This window comes from Haliotis asinina, chromosome 14 (assembly GCF_037392515.1).
Source record: "Haliotis asinina isolate JCU_RB_2024 chromosome 14, JCU_Hal_asi_v2, whole genome shotgun sequence".
In the NCBI taxonomy this organism is placed as follows: Eukaryota; Metazoa; Mollusca; class Gastropoda; order Lepetellida; family Haliotidae; genus Haliotis; species Haliotis asinina.
In genome coordinates this window covers 31,185,131-31,213,086 of record NC_090293.1, presented here as the reverse complement: position 1 = coordinate 31,213,086, position 27,956 = coordinate 31,185,131, and the positions used below count along the sequence as shown (strand labels likewise).

The 27,956-nt window shown below is 38.6% G+C and overlaps 1 protein-coding gene and 7 non-coding genes across 8 annotated transcripts; all 8 read left to right on the top strand.

Moving 5' to 3' along the window:
- The first annotated feature begins 294 nt into the window (after window positions 1–294).
- Window positions 295–27,578, top strand: LOC137260758 (uncharacterized). Its single transcript, XM_067798335.1, has 4 exons — window positions 295–298; window positions 5,753–6,232; window positions 26,553–27,023; window positions 27,334–27,578. The coding sequence occupies exons 1-4, from the start codon at window positions 295–297 to the stop codon at window positions 27,576–27,578; spliced, it is 1,200 nt and encodes a 399-aa protein (XP_067654436.1).
- Trnae-cuc (transfer RNA glutamic acid (anticodon CUC)) lies at window positions 383–454 on the top strand. Its single transcript has one exon. It is a non-coding gene; the product is annotated as a tRNA-Glu (tRNA).
- On the top strand, window positions 1,075–1,145 carry Trnae-cuc (transfer RNA glutamic acid (anticodon CUC)). Its single transcript has one exon. It is a non-coding gene; the product is annotated as a tRNA-Glu (tRNA).
- On the top strand, window positions 2,487–2,557 carry Trnae-cuc (transfer RNA glutamic acid (anticodon CUC)). The gene has a single exon. It is a non-coding gene; the product is annotated as a tRNA-Glu (tRNA).
- Trnae-cuc (transfer RNA glutamic acid (anticodon CUC)) lies at window positions 3,899–3,969 on the top strand. The gene has a single exon. It is a non-coding gene; the product is annotated as a tRNA-Glu (tRNA).
- Window positions 5,311–5,381, top strand: Trnae-cuc (transfer RNA glutamic acid (anticodon CUC)). Its single transcript has one exon. It is a non-coding gene; the product is annotated as a tRNA-Glu (tRNA).
- Window positions 11,074–11,145, top strand: Trnae-cuc (transfer RNA glutamic acid (anticodon CUC)). Its single transcript has one exon. It is a non-coding gene; the product is annotated as a tRNA-Glu (tRNA).
- On the top strand, window positions 11,768–11,839 carry Trnae-cuc (transfer RNA glutamic acid (anticodon CUC)). The gene has a single exon. It is a non-coding gene; the product is annotated as a tRNA-Glu (tRNA).
- Window positions 27,579–27,956: the final 378 nt, after the last annotated feature.

The window sequence follows — 27,956 nt, the reverse complement described above, 5'->3', positions numbered from 1 at the left end:
TATTTGAGACTCACCAATATTGAGGAATATTTCAGCATCAATTGCTGTACGTGTCATACTACAAAATGAAATCCTCCGAATAAAATCCATGCCTTCTCTGTCCTGGACAAGAGTAGACTCGGCGGGTTCCTTGCTTAATTTGGCACATGCAACATGAGTGTCTCATGGCAATGTGGAAGCCACAGCTATTATTCATTCCAAGGGTGAACTGCACCCAAGCCTTCCTCTACAATTAATTCATTTACGATTGAAACTATATTGGAAGTAAGAAAAGAGAGACAGAAGGAAGAGTGCATGGGTAAGTGTCATCTAGGAAATATCACTTTGTTACAACATGTTCCTACTTGAAGCAATACCTTGCTCCATCCCAAACATTGCAAGATCCCAGGTGGTCTAGTGGTTAGGATTTGGCGCTCTCACCGCCACGGCCGGGGCTCGATTCCCCGTCTGGGAAGTAACTTTTTTCCATTTTAAGATTTGGGAATAATTTGGCTGGAGTCAGCCACAACGCCTTAATTGCTCTACATTGTGTGTATTGCCTCACTCTACAACATACGTAACAACACACCTAAATACTACTTTGCTATCTAGTTCCATTGGAGGAAAAGTGTACTGTTCACATACTTCACTTCGCTATAAACACAAAAAAGCATTTCGGCACTCCGATTGTCCCATAAATAAGTGAAAAGGCATATTTGAGACTCACCAATATTGAAGAATATTTCAGCATCAATTGCTGTACGTGTCATACTACAAAATGAAATCCTCCGAATAAAATCCATGCCTTCTCTGCCCTGGACAAGAGTAGACTCGGCGGGTTCCTTGCTTAATTTGGCACATGCAACATGAGTGTCTCATGGCAATGTGGAAGCCACAGCTATTATTCATTCCAAGGGTGAACTGCACCCAAGCCTTCCTCTACAATTAATTCATTTACGATTGAAACTATATTGGAAGTAAGAAAAGAGAGACAGAAGGAAGCGTGCATGGGTAAGTGTCATCTAGGAAATATCACGTTGTGGCAACATGTTCCTACTTGAAGCAATACCTTGCTCCATCCCTAACATTGCAAGGTCCCAGGTGGTCTAGTGGTTAGGATTTGGCGCTCTCACCGCCACGGCCGGGTTCGATTCCCCGTCTGGGAAGTACATTTTTCACATATATTTTTCTCGGTATTTATCAACTCCTCCTCACGTTTCATTCAGTTCAGCCGGAATTTCACTTTGCCTCTTTTTTTCGCAAGAAAACTAAGCCCAAACACTGTCACTGTTAAGGACGTCCACACAGTTCTTATATACAGTTAACACTTGCACATCATAAGTATATATTTGTGTACATCCTTACTTTCGACAATGTGTAGACTCATTCTTAGCTTGTCTGTCATTGTTGTACTGTTCTGTGTAGCCTTTGGGTTGTGTGTCATTGTTTTACTGATTTATCAATGGACATTTTGTAAATATACCTATGTGCATGTGTATAGTAAGTGAGTGCGTATTTCCTACATGCAAGGTAAACAACATTGCTGTCAATGTATATAAAATACTAAGTAAATGTCATATATGCGAGAGTGCGCCTTGTTATTAGATAGGACAAATTGTATGGATAACTTGTTGGAGTGGCATGTTATTAGATGACTAAAAGTCTAAATCATTCTTCATTTCAATGTAAGGCGAAGAGACTTATACTCTTCACTGTCGTTGTTTCAAAGAGGCAGTTCTGTTCCATTTAAGGATGTGACCTTGCCCTGATTTTCGAAGAGACATGTCAATCTTATGTCCAGATATACCATCAGTGTCCATGGTGGTCTAGTGGTTAGGATTTGGTGCTCTCATCGCCACGGCCGGGGCTCGATTCCCCGTCTGGGAAGTAACTTTTTTCCATTTTAAGATTTGGGAATAATTTGGCTGGAGTCAGCCACAACGCCTTCATTGCTCTACATTGTGTGTATTGACTCACTCTACAACATACGTAACAACACACCTAAATACTACTTTGCTATCTAGTTCCATTGGAGGAAAGGTGTACTGTTCACATACTTCACTTCGCTATAAACACAAAAAAGCATCTCGGCACTCCGATTGTCCCATAAATAAGTGAAAAGGTATATTTGAGACTCATCAATATTGAAGAATATTTCAGCATCAATTGCTGTACGTGTCATACTACAAAATGAAATCCTCCGAATAAAATCCATGCCTTCTCTGCCCTGGACAAGAGTAGACTCGGCGGGTTCCTTGCTTAATTTGGCACATGCAACATGAGTGTCTCATGGCAATGTGGAAGCCACAGCTATTATTCATTCCAAGGGTGAACTGCACCCAAGCCTTCCTCTACAATTAATTCATTTACGATTGAAACTATATTGGAAGTAAGAAAAGAGAGACAGAAGGAAGCGTGCATGGGTAAGTGTCATCTAGGAAATATCACGTTGTGGCAACATGTTCCTACTTGAAGCAATACCTTGCTCCATCCCTAACATTGCAAGGTCCCAGGTGGTCTAGTGGTTAGGATTTGGCGCTCTCACCGCCACGGCCGGGTTCGATTCCCCGTCTGGGAAGTACATTTTTCACATATATTTTTCTCGGTATTTATCAACTCCTCCTCACGTTTCATTCAGTTCAGCCGGAATTTCACTTTGCCTCTTTTTTTCGCAAGAAAACTAAGCCCAAACACTGTCACTGTTAAGGACGTCCACACAGTTCTTATATACAGTTAACACTTGCACATCATAAGTATATATTTGTGTACATCCTTACTTTCGACAATGTGTAGACTCATTCTTAGCTTGTCTGTCATTGTTGTACTGTTCTGTGTAGCCTTTGGGTTGTGTGTCATTGTTTTACTGATTTATCAATGGACATTTTGTAAATATACCTATGTGCATGTGTATAGTAAGTGAGTGCGTATTTCCTACATGCAAGGTAAACAACATTGCTGTCAATGTATATAAAATACTAAGTAAATGTCATATATGCGAGAGTGCGCCTTGTTATTAGATAGGACAAATTGTATGGATAACTTGTTGGAGTGGCATGTTATTAGATGACTAAAAGTCTAAATCATTCTTCATTTCAATGTAAGGCGAAGAGACTTATACTCTTCACTGTCGTTGTTTCAAAGGGGCAGTTCTGTTCCATTTAAGGATGTGACCTTGCCCTGATTTTCGAAGAGACATGTCAATCTTATGTCCAGATATACCATCAGTGTCCATGGTGGTCTAGTGGTTAGGATTTGGTGCTCTCATCGCCACGGCCGGGGCTCGATTCCCCGTCTGGGAAGTAACTTTTTTCCATTTTAAGATTTGGGAATAATTTGGCTGGAGTCAGCCACAACGCCTTAATTGCTCTACATTGTGTGTATTGCCTCACTCTACAACATACGTAACAACACACCTAAATACTACTTTGCTATCTAGTTCCATTGGAGGAAAGGTGTACTGTTCACATACTTCACTTCGCTATACACACAAAAAAGCATCTCGGCACTCCGATTGTCCCATAAATAAGTGAAAAGGTATATTTGAGACTCATCAATATTGAAGAATATTTCAGCATCAATTGCTGTACGTGTCATACTACAAAATGAAATCCTCCGAATAAAATCCATGCCTTCTCTGCCCTGGACAAGAGTAGACTCGGCGGGTTCCTTGCTTAATTTGGCACATGCAACATGAGTGTCTCATGGCAATGTGGAAGCCACAGCTATTATTCATTCCAAGGGTGAACTGCACCCAAGCCTTCCTCTAAAATTAATTCATTTACGATTGACACTATATTGGAAGTAAGAAAAGAGAGACAGAAGGAAGAGTGCATGGGTAAGTGTCATCTAGGAAATATCACGTTGTGGCAACATGTTCCTACTTGAAGCAATACCTTGCTCCATCCCTAACATTGCAAGGTCCCAGGTGGTCTAGTGGTTAGGATTTGGCGCTCTCACCGCCACGGCCGGGTTCGATTCCCCGTCTGGGAAGTACATTTTTCACATATATTTTTCTCGGTATTTATCAACTCCTCCTCACGTTTCATTCAGTTCAGCCGGAATTTCACTTTGCCTCTTTTTTTCGCAAGAAAACTAAGCCCAAACACTGTCACTGTTAAGGACGTCCACACAGTTCTTATATACAGTTAACACTTGCACATCATAAGTATATATTTGTGTACATCCTTACTTTCGACAATGTGTAGACTCATTCTTAGCTTGTCTGTCATTGTTGTACTGTTCTGTGTAGCCTTTGGGTTGTGTGTCATTGTTTTACTGATTTATCAATGGACATTTTGTAAATATACCTATGTGCATGTGTATAGTAAGTGAGTGCGTATTTCCTACATGCAAGGTAAACAACATTGCTGTCAATGTATATAAAATACTAAGTAAATGTCATATATGCGAGAGTGCGCCTTGTTATTAGATAGGACAAATTGTATGGATAACTTGTTGGAGTGGCATGTTATTAGATGACTAAAAGTCTAAATCATTCTTCATTTCAATGTAAGGCGAAGAGACATATACTCTTCACTGTCGTTGTTTCAAAGGGGCAGTTCTGTTCCATTTAAGGATGTGACCTTGCCCTGATTTTCGAAGAGACATGTCAATCTTATGTCCAGATATACCATCAGTGTCCATGGTGGTCTAGTGGTTAGGATTTGGTGCTCTCATCGCCACGGCCGGGGCTCGATTCCCCGTCTGGGAAGTAACTTTTTTCCATTTTAAGATTTGGGAATAATTTGGCTGGAGTCAGCCACAACGCCTTAATTGCTCTACATTGTGTGTATTGCCTCACTCTACAACATACGTAACAACACACCTAAATACTACTTTGCTATCTAGTTCCATTGGAGGAAAGGTGTACTGTTCACATACTTCACTTCGCTATAAACACAAAAAAGCATCTCGGCACTCCGATTGTCCCATAAATAAGTGAAAAGGTATATTTGAGACTCATCAATATTGAAGAATATTTCAGCATCAATTGCTGTACGTGTCATACTACAAAATGAAATCCTCCGAATAAAATCCATGCCTTCTCTGCCCTGGACAAGAGTAGACTCGGCGGGTTCCTTGCTTAATTTGGCACATGCAACATGAGTGTCTCATGGCAATGTGGAAGCCACAGCTATTATTCATTCCAAGGGTGAACTGCACCCAAGCCTTCCTCTACAATTAATTCATTTACGATTGAAACTATATTGGAAGTAAGAAAAGAGAGACAGAAGGAAGCGTGCATGGGTAAGTGTCATCTAGGAAATATCACGTTGTGGCAACATGTTCCTACTTGAAGCAATACCTTGCTCCATCCCTAACATTGCAAGGTCCCAGGTGGTCTAGTGGTTAGGATTTGGCGCTCTCACCGCCACGGCCGGGTTCGATTCCCCGTCTGGGAAGTACATTTTTCGCAGATTTCTTTCTCGTAATTTATCATCTCCTCCTCACGTTTCATTCAGTTCAGCCGGAATTTCACTTTGCCTCTTTTTTCGCAAGAAAACTAAGCCCAAACACTGTCACTGTAAAGGACGTCCACACAGTTCTTATATACAGTTAACACTTGCACATCATAAGTATATATTTGTGTACATCCTTACTTTCGACAATGTGTAGACTCATTCTTATCTTGTGTGTCATTGTTGTACTGTTCTGTGTAGACTTTATGTTGTAAAGTTGTACCATCAGTGTCTCAGGTGCTCTAGTGGTTAGGATTTGGCGCTCTGTTTCTCCGATATAGAGGATGAGGAAAGGTTTAGCGATTCTGATTCAGATTTGGAGAGGAAGTTTGCCCCAACAAAATCCTGGGATGAGGTTCCTCTGGAACATATTTCCGCGTCAAAGGAGAATCCTATAGATGGAACAGAAGAAACCAGGAGAAATCAAAAAGAAGAGACAAAATTACAAGGAACTGAAAAAACGGCGAAGGAACATAATACGCAAGTAATTCCATTTGCTGAGGATATTTCTGATTGCGAGAAGGAGGACAAGGACACCACAGACAAGAACGCTTTGCTTCAGGAAAGCCTGGACACAAGAGAAGAGGATAAAGACGTTCAAAAACCAACCGGTGTATCATTTGCAAAGTGGACAATTGCTTCGCGTAAACGTGCAAGAAGGCACAAACTGCAGCCTAAATTATCAGAGACGGTATTACAAAACAATGACTTGAAAAATAAAGTGAGAGAAAGTAAAAAAGACCAACAAAAGAGAAAGAAAGCAGAAAAGGTCAATGACAGAAGAGAATTATCAGGTGTGTTTTAAAATGTTATGGAAACTCCATAATGTTGTCTAGTAAGCATCTATTTCTCTTTTCTGCAATGGTCACAGTATGGTCATGGAATGTAAATGGACTCCGGGATATAGCCAAAATGCAAAATGTATTTGCACTAATTAGGAATTCTCAAGTCAATATTGCTTTTTTGCAGGAAACTTTTTGGTCGGATGAATATATAGAAAAATATAAACATTTGTGGCCAGGAACTATTTTATATTCTAATGCAGAAATGATAGAAGAGGTGTAGCTATATTAGTCTCAGATGGTTTTGAGCAAAATGTTAAGCTGCTTAGAAAAGATGAAGAAGGAAGGTTAATAAAGGCTTCCCTAGCTATTGAAGATAGATCAGTTGCTTTATTAAACGTGTATGCCCCAAATGAGAGTAAAGAGAGAATAGATATTTTCAAGAATTTGACAACATGGATTGAGAAAGAACACATAATTTGTGCTGGGGATTTTAATGAGATATTAAATCCTTTACTTGATAAAGGCATCAACAATATATCGTTTAATATTCAAAGTAGCAATGTTTTAAACGATTTTCTCTCTGACAACAGCCTAGTTGATATATGGAGATATAAAAACTATGACAAAAAAGAATTTACCAGAATACAGTCTGTGTTAGGAAGTATGAAACAATCTAGAATTGATCTGATAATTGTTTCAAGGGATCTCATTACAAGTGCTGTAAATAGTTACATTAGATATTCCTCTGTGAGCGATCACAGTATAGTAGCCCTCAGATTGGACTTTTCTTCAGTAGAAAGAGGTCCTGGATTTTTAATAATCAGCTTCTGGAAGATTTCACATTCTACTTACGAATTATTGCATTAATAGAGGAGGCAAAACAATGCCCTTTACTTAAAACAGATCCATTGATATGGTGGGATAACTTAAAATACAAATTTAAAACATTTTCCAGATTTTATGCATCTAAGAAAAACAGGGAAGCAAAAGCTGATTATTATAAAATTCAAAATAAGCTTAGAATTGAATATCATAAAATATCCTCCATTCCTGGCTATAAATCTACCGATTTACAATTATTGGAAAGTGAACTAGAGGTGTATGAGAATAATAAATGCAAGGGTGCTATTCTCAGGTCAAAAGCTCAGTGCACGCTGGAGTCAGATAGAAACACCACTTACTTTTTGAACCTTGAAAAAAGTAAACAACAGGCTAATTCAATAAAATCAGTGTACAAGGAAGATGGTACTCTAGCCAGGAATACAGAGGATATTTTAGATACTGCTCAGCAATTTTACTCATCCTTATTTACTGCTGTGCAATGTGATTTCGTAAAACAACAAAGTCTCATTGATAATATTGGGGAAAAACTTTCTGAAGAAGAAAAACAATCATGTGACGTAACTATTTCTCAGAGTGAGCTTACAAAAGCATTCAAAGGAATAAAAAAGAATAAATCACCGAGTCCGGACGGCCTAACTGTTGAGTTTTATTTAAAGTTTTGGAATATTTTATGTCCCTTCTTTTTAGAAGTTGTAGATGGTATATACAAAGAGCATAATCTTTCTCGCTCCATGAAAAAGAGTATTATTAGTTTATTTTATAAAAAGAAAGGTGACAAAACTGACATTAAGTGTTACTGACCTATCTCATTGATTAATGTAGACTCTAAGCTCATTTCTAGAGTGTTGTCGTTGAGATTGAGAAATGTGATGGCTTCAGTTGTCTCCCCTGAACAATCTTGTTGCATACCAGGAAGAGACATAGCCAGTAACCTACATTCTGTTAGAGATGTCATTGATGTTGTCAGTAATCATAATGATGACTCCTATCTCATTAAAATAGATCAAGAAAAAGCCTTTGATAGGGTATCGCACCAATATTTATTTCAAATTCTTAGGAAATTTAACTTTGGAGATTTTTTCATTTCATGGATTAAGATCCTATATACTGATATAAAGAGTTCTGTGAAATGCAATGGTCATTTGACACCATACTTCACTTTAACTCGTGGAGTTAGGCAGGGAGATCCAATGAGCTCTATGCTATATGTGTTGGTGTCAGAGCCACTGAATTTAATAATAAAAACAATCCTGATATTCATGGAATTAACATCAGTAATGATATTAATTCTTTGATATACCAACATGCTGATGACACAACAGTTACTGTCTCAGATGTTAACTCTGTCCTTGAAACATTTAGTACAGTTAACTTCTATTGTGAGGCAACGGGTGCAAAAATCAATGTTGAAAAATCGGAAATTTTGTTATTGGGTAAAACAAGGTTTAGAGATTTTTCAATCAACATTCCGGTTAAAGTGAAAAGAGATTGTATAGAAGTATTGGGCATTTATTTCGGCATCGACAAAGCGATGTGTGAAACTTTAAACTGGAGGAAGAAAATAGACAAAATACAAGCACTGTTAAATTCATGGCTGCGTAGACAGTTAACCTTACAAGGCAGAGCCATTGTTATTAATATCCTTATGAGCTCTCGTTTGTGGTATATGTTCACTGTACTACCTGTTCCATATTGGGTGGAGAATACATTTACACAAATGTTTAGAGACTTTTTATGGCATAACAAACCTGCCAAAATAGCACACGCTACATGCATTGGTGTTTGTTTAGATGGAGGTCTTAATATACCAGATTTACGTTTAAAAAATATGCTTTAAGGCTGAAATTACTGAGAGCCTATGTCAATTGTCAGCTCAGTTGTATTAGGAAACAAACATTTGTATATTTTATGTCACATCTTCTGAAAATGAACTTAGGAATTGATGCTTTAAGCCTTGAATATGATAAAGCCTATTTACAGAATAGAAGTCCATTTTATGCAGAGCTACTAGCTGCATGGAATGAATTCAATGAAGGAAAAAGACCATTACTTAAAAAGGTAGATGATATCATGAATCAGCCAATATTTAAGAATCCATTGATTACATTCAGTGGAAAAACTCTTATGTTTCAGTCATTTATTTCAAGTGGAATTATTTGCATCAAGCATATTTGTTTTGAAGTTATTCCAAAATTCATGTCTGGACACATTATTGTTAATATAATCCATGACACCTTACCCGAGATGGTTGTAAGTACCATACAACAATGTTATGCCATTATTTTATTAGCGCTTCCGTCAGAGTGGAAAAAGATCATTTTGTCAGAGGTTGCCACTAGCTCCCCATCAAGAGACATAACATGCACTGTTCAAAACCAGGATCTGTCTGTTGATTTATTCACAACAAAATTTTGTTATGAAGTTCTCAGGAAAAAACATTTCAAGGAACCAGTAGCTATCGCTTGGTGGAATCAGCTTGCACTGGATATTAATTGGAAAGATATTTGGATGAATGTATTGGGAAAAGATAAATCAACAGACTCCATACAGTTAGATTTTAAAATTGCACATAATATTGTTTTCACATATGATAAACTTCTAAAAATTGGACTGTCAAACACTGATGTTTGTCCAGTGTGTCACATACAAACAGAAGACATTTTACATCTGTTCGTCTTCTGCAAGGAGTTATCGCCCTTGCAAGACCTCATCATTGAAATGTTGACAGATGTGTGCCAGGACACAGGCTTTAGTTTTGGACAGTTATCTACCTGGTTATTGTTTGGGTTCTTACCAGAAAAAAAGTTGTCGTCTAAAGCATTCATGGACATTGTATTCTCAATTTATCGTCTAGCTGTATTTAAAAGGAGGGTGATATTGAGCCAAAACATGATTTCATTTCACATGAAGGCATTTTTCAAATCATTGATAAGACGTCATTTTAGTCTGTTGTTCTTTAAATATTCCAAAGCAAATCAATCACACATTTTCATTCAAAAATATGTCATGAGCAATACATTCATATCGTTGGATGGAAATGAAATTGTTCTACACTCACCGTTAGATTAGAATATTACATAATGCTTTATAAATACAGAGGTACTCAGATTAGCTACATTAAATATATTATACATTCATTCGGGTATATTTCTTCATTGTAACCTATAAAAAACTTCTGAACATTTCTATGAAAATATACTTCCTCTCTTTTCAATTGAAATGTTAGGCACTGCCACCCCAAATCTGTGATACATATTTTATTTATGAGGTGGTAGTGTAAGCACTGTCTGCGACTGTAATTCTACAATTTTGTGAATAAATATTTTAATGAAAAAAAAAAAAAGGATTTGGCGCTCTCACCGCCACGGCAGAGGTTCGATTCCCCGTCTGGGAAGTACATTTTTCGCATATTTTTCCCTCGGTATTCGTCAACTCTTCCTCACATGTTTCATTCAGTTCAGCCGGAATTTCATTTCGCCTCTTTTTTCGCAAGAAAGCTAAGCCTCAAAGACTGTCATTGTAAAGGACATCCACACAATTCTTATATACAATCAACACTTGCACATCATATGTATATATTTGTGTACATCCTTACTTTCGACAATGTGTAGACTCATTCTTATCTTGTGTGTCATTGTTGTTCTGTTCTGTGTAGACGTATTTTTCTGTTGTGTGTCATTGCTTTACTGATCTATCAATGGACGTTTTGTAAATACACCTACAAAATGTGCGTGTGTATAGTAAGTGAGTGCGGATTTCATACATGCAAGGTAAACAACATTGCTGTAAATCTGTATAAAATACTAAGTAAATGCCATATATGCGAGAGTGAGCATTGTCATTGGATGACTAAAAGTCTAAATCATTCTTCATTTCAATGTAAGGTGAAGAGACTTATACTCTTCACTGTCGTTGTTCCAAAGGGGCAGTTTTTCTCCATTGATGGACGTGACCATGCCATGATTTTCCAACAGACATGTCAATCTTTTCCACATGTGCCATCAGTGTCCCAGGTGGTCTAGTGGTTAGGATTTGGCGCTCTCACCGCCACGGCCGGGGTTCAATTCCCCGTCTGGGAAGTAGCTTTTTTCCTTTTAAGATTTGGGAATAATTTGGCTGGAGTCAACCATAACGCCTTGCTCTACATTGTGTGTATTGCCCTCACTCTGCAACATACGTAACAACACACCTACATACTACTTTACTATCTAGTTCCATTGGACAAACGGTTTACTGTTCACATACTTCACTTCGCTAAAAACACAATAAAAGCATCTCGGCACTCCGATTGTTCCATAAATAAGTGAAAAGGCATGTGGTATTTGAGACTCACCAATATTGGAGAATGTGTCAGCATCAATTGCTGTACGTGTCACACTACAAAATGAAATCCTCCGAATAAAATCCATGCCTTCTCCGCTCTGGACAAAAGTAGACTCGGCGGGTTCCTTCCTAAATTTGGCACATGCAACATGAGTGTCTCATGGCAATGTGGAAGCCACAGCTATTATTCATTCCAAGGGTGAACTGCACCCAAGCCTTCCTCTACAATTAATTCATTTACGATTGAAACTATACTGGAAGTAAGAAAAGAGAGACAGGAGGAAGCGTGCATGGGTATGTGTCATCTAGGAAATATCACGGGGTGGCAACATGTTCCTATTTTAACCAATACCTTCCCCCTTCCCTAACATTGCAAGGTCCCAGGTGGTCTAGTGGTTAGGATTTGGCGCTCTCACCGCCACGGCCGAGGTTCGATTCCCCGTCTGGGAAGTACATTTTTGGCATATTTTTCCCTCGGTATTCGTCAACTCTTCCTCACATGTTTCATTCAGTTCAGCAGGAATTTCATTTCGCCTCTTTTTTCGCAAGAAAGCTAAGCCTCAAAGACTGTCATTGGGAATGAGGCAGTTGTTATTCCCCATGTATGAAATAAACGAAAAGTCAAAAGAATTATGTCTGAGCATTTAATGCACCCAAACTGAAACAAAGCAGTACAACCAATGAGAAATCCCTACACACTTCACATTCACCGATAATGTGAATGCTAAGACTTCTGTATAAACTCTCTTCCCGATAATGGAAGCTATTCTTAATTCTAATTTAACTGTAACCCCCAGGCTGGTACTCTATACGGACGTCTTTGTCCCGCAACAGTCATCTAACCAACTCCCAGCCTTCAACTCATTAACGCTGTCGCCAGTTATATCCACGAAATGCACGGGATATTTCAACCCACGTGCATGTACGTGCAGCGACGGGTGCATTCGGGCGCGCTAACCCATGCTACAAACGAAAACATCAGTTTCCTTCTGTTCAGTCATTGTAAAGGACATCCACACAATTCTTATATACAATCAACACTTGCACACCATATATATATTTGTGTACATCCTTACTTTCGACACTGTGTAGACTCATTCTTATCTTGTGTGTCATTGTTGTTCTGTTCTGTGTAGACGTATTTTTCTGTTGTGTGTCATTGCTTTACTGATCTATCAATGGACGTTTTGTAAATACACCTACAAAATGTGCGTGTGTATAGTAAGTGAGTGCGGATTTCATACATGCAAGGTAAACAACATTGCTGTAAATCTGTATAAAATACTAAGTAAATGCCATATATGCGAGAGTGAGCATTGTCATTGGATGACTAAAAGTCTAAATCATTCTTCATTTCAATGTAAGGCGAAGAGACATATATTCTTGATTGTCGTTGTTCCAAAGGGGCAGTTTTTCTCCATTTATGGACGTGACCATGCCATGATTTTCCAACAGACATGTCAATCTTATGTCCACATGTGCCATCAGTGTCCCAGGTGGTCTAGTGGTTAGGATTTGGCGCTCTCTTTGCCTCTGCCCGGGTTCGATTCCCCGTCTGGGGATTAACTTTTTTCCTTTTAAGATTTGGGAATAATTTGGCTGGAGTCAACCATAACGCCTTGCTCTACATTGTGTGTATTGCCCTCACTCTGCAACATACGTAACAACACACCTAAATACTACTTTACTATCTAGTTCCATTGGAGAAACGGTTTACTGTTCATGAATTGATGTACCCTCAGTGAGCATAAACATGCATATTGTTTATCAACCCATGGGCTCCGACTGACCAGTGAACGACTCATATTATCCCCTAGGGTTGTCCAAGGTGCCTGAGAAATTATCAGGTTAATATACACATGAGGTTTTCCACTCTATACCCACTCTCCAGAGGTTAGTTTGAGCCACCTCACTTGTTGAGACCACATATATCATGCGTGCGTCATTTTGGTGCAGGGCAGAAACCCTAGAAACTCACAGACGTCATGGTGTCATACACGGTCAGGCATCTAAGGACTTATCCACCCATCTATGACCAACGTTACCGAACTTGAAGCGATTTGTGTCTTGGGATCTATGCACAAGACAACACACCGCTACATTTATTGACCCTATATGCTGATGGCACTTGAGACTATTTATACATGAGTGAGGGTACTTACGCTTATATGCATAATGCTACGAGCTTCGTGTCACCTAAACATCTTAATTTCAGTTGATCATTTTAGTCGATCATTCCATTATGAATTTTGTGATACAGATAGCAACAATACTCAGAAACATTACTTCAAAGAAAGATTGCATTCAAGTCCATGTTATCGTCATGTTTGGGGTTGTAGTGCCTGATCCATTATAGTGTTGACACATTGATTTAACATTTCTGTATCAGTAAATCGTGGTCACGTGAGGTATTGGAGGTTTAAAAGGTTTAACGACAATGACTGTACCGACTGTCTCGTCATAAGAAGATATAAAAGTCGGTCGTTTCCGGTACAAATAACATAGTACTTTTCACTTTGACAATGAAACGTTTGCTAAATGCCGGTATTTCTTGAAGGGTATAAAACCTCTTACTACAATTGAGAACCATTATGGATCTTATTCTTAGGTTGTTCGAATTGGGTTACAGTTTTGAAGGTCTCGTTACTACTTTCTGATATGTTGTGGTATATTTGTGATAAAAGCATCTTTGAAGCAGTTTTGAACTATTGAAATTTTAGTAATTTTGACTTTACAGTTTTCCACGATTTAGGGGGATAGTGATGGATGCCAACGGTATGTCGAGACTCTCCTCTTTCAATGAAACATAGTACCATCATCATTTTATAATAATAATATAATCAGGAATTGCACAAACAATTATCTTTTCAGTAGAGATCTATCGATATTACCCAATGGACCTTGTCGCTTTCATTTTAAACCAAGAATTTAAGAATCTGGAAAATGAAAATGTTTGTGGGATGCCTTCCAATGAGTTAGGATCCGTGAAGGTCTCGGGGTAGAATAGGCCTTTAACAACCCATATTTGCCATAAAAGACTACTATGCTTGTCGTAAGAGGCGACTAACGGGATCGGGTGGTCAGGCTCGCTGACTTGGTTGACACATGTCATCGGTTCCCAATTGCGCAGATCGGTGTTCATGTTGTTGATCACTGGATTGTCTGGTCCAGACTCGATTATTTACAGACCGCCGCCATATGGCTGGAATATTGCTGGGTGCGGCGTAAAACTAAACTCACTCACTCACTCCAGTGACTTAGTCTAAATTGTTGTTAGGACAAGTGTACACGTTCCTTTCAAAGATATTAAACTGAAAAGTATCATGACCACGGTATCAGAAGTCCTGTTTTCTTATGGACAATGGTCAATATCAGTTATGTTTCTCTAAGGTCATATCCGAGGTACAGCTTGTTCAGCTCGCGGCCTAAAAGCTCGAATTGGAAACATGAAACAACTTGTAGCTTGTTGAAAGAAAGTTAGGACAATGCTGACGATTTCTCGACACTGAGATGTCAAACGATGACATGTTGTCTAACATATTGACACTCAACTCAAGCCCCTTCATAATAATAGAATCAACCAGTTGTGACACGGTCACACAATGCGTTAGTATTCACTTGATCAGGTCAAGCTGAACAAGCTGCACCTTACAGGTCATATCATTATACGACCAAGGGGTAGCCAAGTTCCCTGATGGCAAATCACCGCCAGACGCGGACTAATACAGCTTGACAGAGAGCAGGTTCCAATCCCCGTTCACAAATTCGGTCTTCATAGAGGGGAATTCAGAAAATAGAAATAAATTCATTAAAAATCAAAAAGAAATATTTTAAACTGAAACCTCATATATACATATTTCAAATGTTCCTGTCATTGAATATGCAAAGCTTCGAGTCCATATTCTGATAAATAAGAATAAAACACTTCCACTACAATCACCATATCAGGCAATGATTTTTCTTTCTTTGCTGTCTGCAGTGACATGCCATCCCACCATAATTAATATCGTTCGTGGGCTGACGTACCTGCCTCTTGTCACTTAACCAGCAGAGTATCATCCTGGGTTGGCCTGCTCGATTTACTGTATCCACTGTCAACAATGGTCACCGGAAGTTTCGAGCCGAAACATTTTGAACAGCTTTGACCTTGGGGTCACATCATGGATGGCTGGTGTCCATACCATGTGCAGACTGGGGGCCAAACAAAACTGACAATAAAGCACAATGTCTGACCTTTCATTTAAGCTATCCAGGAAAGATCATTAAAGTCATCCTGGAAACATTAGCACAGACAGAACAGCCGATTTACACAAAGTACTATATTCCCCTTTTTTCCTTCCCAGTCGTGGAAAATGTTGGGGAGTAACTGATGTGTGAGGCCTTTGCAGAAACATTAATACGGCTTTAGCAACATCATGTTGACCGTGATACACCACATACCATACAATCGCCGTTCAATGTTCGATAACGGGCGGTGGAATAGCCTAGGTTCGATTCCCCACTTGGTTACAATATGTAAAGCCCATTTCTGATGTTCCCTGTCGTGATATTGCTGGAATATTGCTAGAAGCGGCGTAAAACCATACCCACTCCCCATGTTTGATACAGTTCCCGAATTTTGACTTGTTCCATAATAATGTTCCAAGGCTCTTTTTATTTTTACTCTTCTTTTGCCTAGTGGAAGGATGCTTTCCCTTTAGCTGGAAGAGAATTATGCGTCAACATACGTCAATACAGTCCTTAGATAGAGAGTTATATCCATAGTTCAATCTAAGATCCGACGTTCACATCATTGATTGAGCATACACCAATTAGACCTCGGGTACTCACAGATAGGTAATTCGGGCCGACATGTCAATCACGAATAATAAGTACTTTAATCAACTGTTTATTTTTCTCCAAGGAAACTTACAAACAGAAAGTTAATAAGCATGCTTCAATTGAGATTTGTTAGTTTTCTGATTCCATGATTGAGATGAACATTTCCCTGCGGGAGACGCTGAATATAAGTCTGTATTAACAGTGGATTTCATTACGTTCTTAATATAGGCATGAAGATGAGATTCAACATCAACATTGTTACAGGTAAATATTTGTAATTACATCATAGTTTCATGCCACCACCTACCACACTGGAAATGGTTTCTTCAAACTGAGTTTGTCCACATGCAAATTTCGTTAATGTATTTGAAACGTATATATATCCAATTTGAACTGAAAGTCTTTTCCACAGATGTGGTGTCGCGCCAGTTTCAAATAACATTTAACAGTCAGGCTGATACAAAAGTTGACGGAGTTGATGTCCATGACAATGATTTGTTACTGAAGATCGCGCGATTCTACGAACCTGTGAAAAGTTGGTAATCGAAACTCTGTGACTTAAAATTCAACTACACATGATGTCAGCTTTTGCATAAATGTGAAAAGATAAAGACAACATTTATGCATGAAAACTTCATTAATCAGGTGATGCGACGTTTCCATACAGATCCTTGTATCGTTGTCCTACAAGAATCTGTATCGAAACGTCGTATCACTTGAATAACGAAAGTATTGTGTATAAATGTTGCCTTTATCGCAGATGTTCACATTCATGCAAACGCTAACATCATGTGTAGCTGAATTTTAAGTCACAGTCAAAGGATGAAAGAAGTCGTTTATCCATAAAATGTGTCATTATCTGACTCTCCAACTTGTAAGAATGCCGCTAAGCAAATATTTTAATCAGATAAATCAGAGTAGAAGTGAAGTAAGATTTTTTTTCTTTTAAAGCAAGTATACTTTGGAAATAAAGGATTGGTAAATATTTCTAGACATGGTATTGAAGACATGTGGGTTTCCAAATTGAAGGCATCAGTGACAGAAATGATTCCACATTTTGACTTGCACCATACGTCCCAGGTTTGTCTTTATTGAGGTCAACAAAGCAGGAACCTTTGCGTGTGTTTTGGGAAAAGCGAATGGCCCCAATTTCTTGAAACAACCTGAACTGTGAGTTTACACTAAATTTGAGAAAACTCAGCAAAATGCATATTTCCAGACATCAAATCAATGACTTCGCAAAACATTCTTATGTTTTGGTAGATAAGGTGCTTAAGGTGCTTTTATGTTCTGGTTTCACGAGCTACATGTTTGGGTTCTAGATCTCAATTTTCAATGTATAATCAAAATTTGACTAAAACCAAAGTTTGTATGGAGAGATAAGAGTGAGTGAGTGAGTGAGTGAGTATGGTTTTATGCCGTTTTAAGAAATGAGCTGCACACACTGTACCCATATGGGGAGACGTAAGAGCCTGGGGTAATGATATGTGTTCATGACATTATCATTTCTGCTCCATAATCCATTCAAGACAGGATTAGGTGAAGGAAGGTAAATGACGTTGTCATACACTATTGCGCTTAAATAACAGTGAGTGAGTGAGTGAGTGAGTGAGTGAATTTAGTTTTACGCCGCACCCAGCAATATTCCAGCTAGATGGAGGCGGTCTGTAAATAATCGAGTTTGGACCAGACAGTCCAGTGATCAACAGCATGAGCATTGATCTGTGCAACTGGGAACCGATGACGTGTCAACCAAGTCAGCGAGTCTGACAACCCGATTACAGACCCATCCCAAATGTTTGTAAATATGGTATTCAGGGATAGCCACTCCCATGCCATTTTACATTTTCTTTTATAACCATCCCCGAGAAGACAATTCCAACAACATAATATGTCATACTGAAACATCAATTTCTTATCAAACTCAAAGTGAGTATATGCTGTAGTTTTTATTGTTCTCCACTCACCAGAAATTCTCATATTTTGCCCGTCAAACTGACCCTCTATTTCACATGATCATGTGATCTTCGTTTCTAGTTTGACCACTCTTAGAGACGAACCCGTGAAGATTAAGGTAAGAATAGGCCTTCAGCAACCCATGCCTGTCGTAAGAATCGACTGACGGGATCGTATCCTATGTGCGTAGATCGATGCCTACGTTGTCTGGTCCAGACTCGAGTATTTACAGACCGCCATTATATTGCTAAACAGTTGTTGAATGCGGCGTAAAACAACAATTAATCAACTCTTACACACGAGTGGTATGTCTTCCAAACGCATGTTCGCTTTTACAAACACTACAGGGTGATGCGTCAGTAGATGAGACGACTAGGTGGTTGGCTGGAGATTGAATGGTGTCTCGACTGAACAGATCATTATTTATTTATACAGCAGAAACATTGGTAATGAAGGTTTCTCTAACTCTTTTAAAAATCTCTCTCAAATGTTACAACGCAATCTCTTTGTACATGGCAGATCAATTACGACGATGAGTCTAGCACTAATCAATGGCTTCAGTGGAAAAACTCGATAGTCCTTCTTGCTCATTGTGACCTATTATCTGTGTAAAGTCAGTTGATTAGATGAATCATGCCTAATCATGACACGTCTAAAAGAGTTGATATATCGACGACTGACGATGTGAAGCGTCGTCATGTCGACACATAACTTTGACAACAACACATCAAGGTTAAATATATTTAGTAAATGTATAGTTCTTTAGACTGAGCTCCAAATTACTTCCAGTCCGTTTCTAGAGCAACTCAGATACTCAATTTCCGCTGCTGAAATACATTTACAAACTGCTATCAAATTTCGGGAAATGAAATACCAATACTACAAACAACAAACAAAATAACACTTGTATTCATCCATGTATTGCGAGTTGCTTGTTCACAAGTTCACAGGACAAGGCAGGTGCCATCTAGAAGAACAAATTGTATTCAATGCTTACCTTTCTAAGCTCTTCTGACTTCAAAGTGAATGTCAAAGCTCTTGTTTTTCCTGTCGTATCCGTAGTAATTGTGTGAGAGACCACCTTGCTGAAGTTCCTTTGAACCAGACATGCATACTTAGCCGTCATAAGATCAGAGGTTCTCTACAGATAATTAAAAGCTAACGCATTATCATATATAGAATACCCCTTGAAGCATCTTAAATGAAGTAATTTCATGCACTCCTGAAAATAGCAAACTCTGTATAAGGTGTATATACCAGTTGGACTGAATAAACCACTAAGTTTACGTAAGAACCGTACCCTATAGCAATGGACATGTCAAGATATGTGTCCAGCCTCTTCGCGATCAACTGATCATCCGGCATCCTGTAATTCCAGGGAATGCTTGCTATAGAAACCACCGAAGCCAGCAACATTGCAAGGATGGTTGATCGTTATGTAATGGTAAGAATCTGCGGGCCAGACATCCACTGTAGCATACCGAAATGGTTGAAAGTAAAAATCCCTCACAAGTACCAGAACATAGCCTGAAAATGAAGGCAAGGTGTATGCTTAAGTATACATAATATTCGTTTAAACGCTCAGCTTCAGACTTGAGAAATGATTGTATAAAGTATGTCTCATTTGCAAAGGAAAGGTTTTTCAAGAGTGTTTTTGCTGTTTTATTAACGGTACATTATAAAATTGTCTCATCAGAATCAAAGTCAACAAATCAAACAAAAATGTAAATGTATAGCCCAATCATAGTGATAAATGGTAGACGCTAAGGTCAAAACAGATTCTGGACAGTACTTCACAACTTCAGGTAATCATTCATAATCAAGGTTGACAATCATTTATCGATGTCTGTTGCAAATGAACTTAAAAGGAGTAGCATATTGTTGAATTTGATTGTAAGTGACATACTATTAATATATTACTTTAGATTCATGTTGAACATGTCATCCTCTTCATTCACATTGGCATAACTGAAGTTAAGATGTTTCTCCGACCCGCATTATTCGATGCCCGTCTCCTGCACCAAGAGCAAAATTAAGTTTGGAAACGGTGTAAGTGTCAATATGGCAACGTCGCTATTGGACATTAGGAAGTTATAAGGAAGTTGATCATCCACAAAGACCTGCCATTCCTTTCATTTAAAACGTCAAGAATGCCTCTCAAGCAGAGCAAAATTCAGGCCAATAAAATAAATCACAGAGCTGTTGAGGAGAATCGGCTCCTAAAGAGATTTCGTCATCATAAGATCCTTATGCTCATCTGGTATCACTTTGGCCTGTCACTTTGTTCTTCCTGTATTGTTTCTTACCAAGATAAGATCACCTTGTATCACTTTGGCCTGTCACTTTGTGGTTCCTGTCTTGTTTCTCACCAATTCCTTCATTTCAGCATGTAGCAATCTTAGGCATTCCTAACGATGTTCTGTGAAGACGTTAATTTGGATACATTTTCTACGGATAGAGCACTGAAAAGAAATGAGAAACAGAGTAACATTCTGTCCCGTTCTGCTTTCGAACTTCTGTAATAAATCTCATTGAAGATCATATCATGTTCATTTTCTTTCAAGACTAGAGGTCAAGTCTCTTTTACTTTCGGAATCAATTTTGTCTTTCTTCACACAAATGGACGAACTGCCTACATTACATACCCTTGTCGATTCCGATTTGGTTAGTGTCTCTCACTGAGTTCCGAAACGAATCGTTTCAAGGGCACTGTTCCCTTCGTAAGGTTCATGTGCACACGGGCTCGACTCGACTGTGTCCGAGCACAGTTGTTTTCAGTTTCTGGGGTAGCTAGAAAAGGTTCAGTGACAAATGACAAATTTTGACATTACTTTAAAACGGAATTGTTCTTTTGAGATTTCCCCAAAGTAATCTCATCGATGCCTAATTCATCTCTGAAGTCATAAATTCATTACATATTGCAACATCACCAAGGATAATGTTATGCCGGGTCATAATCAGATATTATGATTCCATTCTCTATGCTGTAAGAAGTGGTCTTTTTCCACATTTAATTTCCCACTATATGTTCATTATTCATAACGGGTGTAGACCTTGTAGTACTTTTGAGGTTGGGGTAAGGAGAAAACCTCAGCGAAAACGGACCCCCATAAAAATCGAAAATACGACCGCCGCTCACGACAAAACTTGGAGCTTGGAGCTCCTAAGCTTGGAGGAAACGGTCTCTGTGCTTAGAAAAAACGGTCAACATAGGTGTTTTCTAGATTTTTCCCCCGTTTTTGCTGGGGGCCGTTTTCACTATAACCTTTGAGAGTCACTGGAGTGCAGCGCATCGCACGAGCCTCCTACACTTTATCTGACACTGCTCGCCCTTTACCATTGGTTCAAACAAGGGAGAATGTGTTCATTATTCTCCAACAATTTGTTGTTGTGAATTGTGAGATACACTCTGTCGTTTTAATTCTTTGGCCTTAAAAGCAGAGCACCTCGGTGGGTGATTTGTAAGATCCCGAATCTGTATCAAATGACTTGAATTTCTACAGTCTTGGTACAAAAACAGTTTAATCCAAAATATGTCCAAAGTTGTTAGTCTCACAATCTGCATTAACAGGGTGTTCCATAGAGTAGTGCGTGGAACAACGCACCCGTTTCCACTGGAAATACGTGGAAAATGCACAACAGACAAGATTTCAATGTAGATTTTATGAACGCTTCAATCGCTCTTATTACTTTGCGCATTCTTTTTTGTGCGGCTTCCAGCCCAAATCCAAACATTTTCAAGTGTGTTGTTTTCTGTCTATCAAGACTTTACCACGACCGTGTATAGATTGTATTGGAAAAACTGGGAAAAAATGAGCTTTCTTAACACGGATTAAAGTGGATCACGTGTAATATATGGTTATCTACTACCTGGTCTACTATGATTGATTGAGTTTAGGTTTACGCTACGCTCAGCAATGTTACAGCGATGTTAAAGAAAAGATTCAGAACTTGATTTTTGAGGACGAATCAGTTTTTAAAGTGCCAAATCAAATTTAAGTTCATGCAGAAGTATTTCTTGGGCACTGATTAAGCTTTGGGAGATATACATGTAGCTTCTTTGCTAATGTTACCGTTAATAAATTGCCCTGACAAAGGTCAGAAATCACCTTGGAAACAGCAAAATGTAACACAGACGAGTCTAAAATATTCAATAATATATTTAGCAAACAATGAGCAAGTTACAATGAATCACAATACAGATTTCTAGTACAATGCAAATGAGTCATAAGTCTAAGGTCACAAATATGAAATATTAACTCACTGGAGTTTTAGCATTTACAGTGAGACCTGATACACTAATGGAGCATGTTTCCACAGAAAACAGTTAGGCTCGAAGTGTCATTTTGTAGATTGTAGGTCAGACGTTGTTGACAAACGGACGATGACGGTAGGCAGATGTACACGACTCCAATATAATTTCGTGTGTGTGTCTGTGTGTGTCCGTCAACAAAACAAGGTGTGCCGTTAAAATGCTGTTGCCACTGAACATACATGATGCGAAACCTGATCAATGATTATACAAATTAGAAAACAACACACACTCTTAACACTAAATATATACAAGAAGCATGTGTCAATTCACAAATTTTTACATGGTATATGTGTGCGTTATGAAGATTCTCGTCAATAATATTTTAAAAATAAAGAACTTTATCAAGGGACGGCAATTACTTTAAACAAATATTGATACGTTATAGAACCCCAGTGTATGAAGGTGTCCACTTCCAAACCCCCTATGACTAATATTATGTCTGTCGTTGTCACATAAATGTTTATACATGTATGCGCTTTTCAAAAAATTATGGGAAGGCGAATATTAAATATTATTAATAATTATAAATAATAATAATAATAATTATAAATATTATTTGAAACGGAAGTATATGTATAAGCTTTTACTTTTACTTTTACTCACCGCCATTTCTCTTCATCGCCATTTCTCTTCATCAACACCCCAAACACAAAGCACGAGATGAACATGCAAAACGCAGTAGCCCCATACACGTGCATGGGGTGTCATTCTTGAGTTTGATGGAAGGTCGATAAATCACTGTAGACCATTACTTCTGACAATCATGTAGTATTCACAGTTGTTACTGTTTGTTTCTGACAGCTGTTTTCTTCGAAAATGAAATCCGTAGACACATTTCACGTCATACACAAACCTTCTTTCAAGAGCGATTACAGTCCTAACAACTATAGTCATAAGAAAGTTCATGTGATGATACACTCTCAAAACATTCATTATTATCGTATCAACCTTGACTGACTCCAATCTCCCATTTTTATAATTGCAAATCATAAGTGAAGTTCCCCTATTTTTCAAAGAGAATATTTCAAGGCGTACACTCAAGCTGATTATTTATATTTAGTTCCACAAAATACTTGATAAGGCAATGGATAATAGTACATATTTTACAGTTAGATTGTTGAATCGGTCATTTCAAGAAATGACTAAGTGTGTCAACCGTTTCGCGTCATTTTATGTAACAACAATCAATATACCTCAGTAGGTTCATGAAATTTCATTTTATCTATATGTAGTGGACAGGGGTTTGTGAGGTGTGACTGCACTGGACAGCAAATGTCAAACAAACATGTGTAAATGCTTCAAAACCAAGCTGAAGTGCAACAGTCGCTGTCACAATAGCTTTAACTATTCGTGACAAAAAGTGACGTTGAAATTGTGATCCACTTTTGTAGATTAAGTTAGTAAAGGTCATGTGCATTAAAGGTCAAGACACAACTTTCAGATTCTGATACCTTTTGGTATGGACTTACAGGCACAAATTATCAAAAATGCAAATTCAAATTATAAAGTTGAAAAAATAAAGCGAGGAAAAAACCCCGTGAAATCGAGGTTCAAACTATTCACTATTTTTTCCACAGCGTTACTGGGGGAAGTGGTTTCGCCATCTATGCTGCGCAGCACCCACTGCGCATGTGCAGTGATTATGTTTGAGCGGCTTGAAGGCGACTCGTACAATCACAGCAAGTGATGCTTGCAAGAATTATAGCTACGGTCGAAGCTGGAGATGTTTCTTGTGATTACAAACATAATCATCGTGGGTCTGTAGTAATACATATACACTGGCCCTACACATGCAGATTTGCAAACCCAGTTTTCAAAAAAGAGTAGCATTAGGGATACTAATTTCATTGCTAAACAATGTTCAGTTTGAAAACCGAAATGTTTTAATACATGCCCATGGAAACATAGAAAAACATGTTCATTGTGACAAATGCAAGCTGTCTATATCACTGACAGAACTCAGTGTCTGTTTTACTAACACCCACGTGTCTGTGTGCCTGTCTGCTAATGACCATATGCAGTACACAACTTCAGTCATTGACACGTGCAATTTAACACCTATCAGGCTATACAGAGTACTGTGATTTATTGGCCATGCACCTGGGTCATCTGTCTCTGTCTCATTATGTAATTACACAGACAGGCAGCTGTGATACTTGTGCACATGACATTTTATCATATCTGTGGGTTGCAATAAAACTGCATCCATTTTCCCCGGATGCCTGGATCGGACGGACACCGGTGCAAACTCACACTGTCAGTTTCAAGTTTTGCTTTGTACTTGGACGAACGACAGTTTCCAACCATGCAGTAGTTCACCATCTCAGTATTTGTCGATTGGATAGAACGGAAATGCAGAGAGCATATATTTAAAATACCCAACATCTCTCTATATATTTTTATAAGCGTACATTTATAGATTCATACACCGTTGTCAAGCAAGAGTGATAATGATATAAGAATCCATACCAAAACGTCTCATCATAGACAATAAAAGAAGTTGTTATCTATAAAAATGTTACTTTCTTATTGCTCACCATACTTCTGAAATGCTTATCAAACAGATCATCTCTCTAAACACAAATGAGCCTTCTGCGTATCGGCAAACGAACCAGCCAATGTACAGTCTTCGTTACACTTGAGTGCACACCTACCCGCTCTGGCCGGGTTCGGTCTCAAGGGTGCTTTGTTTCACGGGATCCACCCAAGTACAAATTATTGCACTTTTGAGTAGCAATTGTACGCTTATAATTTTGTTTATTTGTTTTTTCACAATCAGCAATGTATATTGTATGTCACGAATAAGTGATTGTGTTTTAATTTGTTATTTTTTCTATTTTATTGACCTTCATGTGACCTTTAAGTGACATTTCATGAAATGATTGAAGTATATTGATCGTTGTTACACAAAATGACGCATGATGACTTACCCTCTTAGTCATTTCACGAAATAACTGATTTCACAGTCCGATTGTAACATGTACATTGTATATGTTTTGAGTACTAAATATACTAAACGGCGTCTTTAGGGCAGGGTAGAAATATTTTACAAATGTGAAGATTTACTTACTTTCTAAAATTATATTATCACCACAAAAGCGTGTTACGTTTACGGTGTTAGGATATAAGTGAGTCAGTTTAGTTTTACGCCGCACTCGGCAATATTACGGCTATATGGAGGCGGTCTGTAAATAATCGAGTCTGGACAAGACAATCCAGTGATCAACAACATGAGCATCGATCTGCGCAATTGGGAACCGATGACATGTGTCAACCAAGTCAGCGAGCCTGACCACTCGTTCCCGTTAGTCGCCTCTTACGACAAGCATAGTCGCCTTTTAAGGCAAGCATGGGTTGCTGAAGGCCTATTCTACCGCGGGACCTTCACGGGTCTGTTAGGATATAAGTAGAATATAGTCTGGGTGTGTTGTATTATTAAAAAAAACATTGCCTTCAATCATTATATGCTGGTCAAACTGCTAAAACTTGAATGCCAGGTTTTAATACAGTTTCAGTAAGAAAGCTTACATATTCTTAAGTTATGTGTAGACGAAACTTATGAGAGCGTCTTAGCCTCATTGAGACATGAACTGAAGCATGTTGTGTATTTGTGCAATCGTTAATTTTAAGTACAAGATGCGATGCCCATTTCCGGTGTCCCTCGCCATGATATGGTGTCCTCACATAAGAACTACACCCCATATGAACAATAGATTAAAACAACACGTTATTGTCCAGTGTACAGATTAACCACAAGCCGTCACCTCTGCTTAAAAGATTTACCCCAGACTCGATTATTAACAGACCGTGGCAATGTAAGTGGAATATTGCTGAGTGTGGCGTAAAACTAAACCCACTCACTCACCCGATTGGCCACCTTGTTCGAACAGGGTGCAACACCTTTACTACCAGCTGGGTGTGATACCTGCAACATTAACAACATAGGCAGTATGGCAGGGAACAGTTTCAATATTTCTTATCAACAATCTGTCTAACTGTCCTTACATAAGGGGCACGTTCTTTCTGAAACAATATACTTCAAAATATATATTAAATTGCTCTGTTTTACAGGTTTCTGCTTACTAATCTGTGATTCCTCCATTAGCATCAACATCAACATCATTACAACCGGAAACAATTCCGTGTATAACACATATGACCACGGCGTTGACGTCAAGAACATCACATCGATTCTCTTCCGGGTCAAAGGGTGCACCGATGGCAAGATCAATCTCTTTGAAGGTCCTGACTTTACCACTGCCAAGAATGCACTTGTTTTACTCGGTGGTTGGGGGAATCATAAATCTTTAATTCATCCGTGCTCTGGTTGTACTGCTCTGGAATCAGAATGGTTCACGTCCGTCTTGAACTGCAATGAGATGACGCCAATATGGATTAACTGGACTGGCAGATTGCTTAGCGTTGGGCACGGAGCTTATATTGGAGAACAGACCTTCATGTCTACAGAACAGGAAAGAGATTTTGACGTCCAGTATTTGGGCGTTGGTTCCTCTTATGATCACGTATTTGACTGGGAATTCGGTAAGTTGAAAACATATATGTGTCAGAAGGTAAGGGTTGTGTAGAATGTAGAATTTCCCATGAGGTAAAAAGATATTTGAAATGTGTAAATTTTTCGAAAGGTTTGATTAAAAGTCACCACAACGCGTAAACACCTGAGAAGACAAGCATAAGTCAACACTTGTTCAATTCCACAAAACGTTCGTAGCATTACGTCATTCGTGAGCGAGTGATGCAGTATAGATATACGAAAGATCTTAACGTTACCAACTCTTTGTGGATCGGGACAATAAATAAGAAAATATTTTTTACCCTGCTGTGCTTTGTTTAGATGGCTACCCCGGGAATTACTTTGAGCGGGTGGTGCCTTATGGTTGGAGTACACGCCAAATGTTGTCTTCAGTGACGGCCTCCTCTATGGTAAACTGCATCAGAAGTTGTCAAGGCAGGATCAGCTGTGGGTCAGTCAGCTACCAGAGCACAACCAGCACCTGTCAGTTATACTTTGAACGGTCACGACCAGTTGATATCCACCCTGACAACACCTGGGAAACGTGGACGGAGAGAAACATGTGAAAGATGTTCTCGCAGTCCACATTTGATACGTCTGGTCTTCTACTCGAGAAAAAATCAAAGTAACGACTTTACTACTCGCCCGTTGAAGATATTCTTACGGCAATATTACACTAGTGTAATACCATCTGACGTATGACGTCAAAATTGATCACAGTTGTGACGTCACAATGCTAATGTTGATAGACCTTTGACTCGCGGAAAACTGAGAGTCCTCACACTGTTGAGCAGTTTCGCAGCAGTTTTTGTCAATTTATGTAATAAACAGGATACTAAACTCGCTTCCGTGAAATACCATTTTCATTAACTCGTTAAAGATTTAGTATCAAACTCGCTTTCGCTCGTTTTATACCAAATCATTAATTCGTTCAATAAAAAATG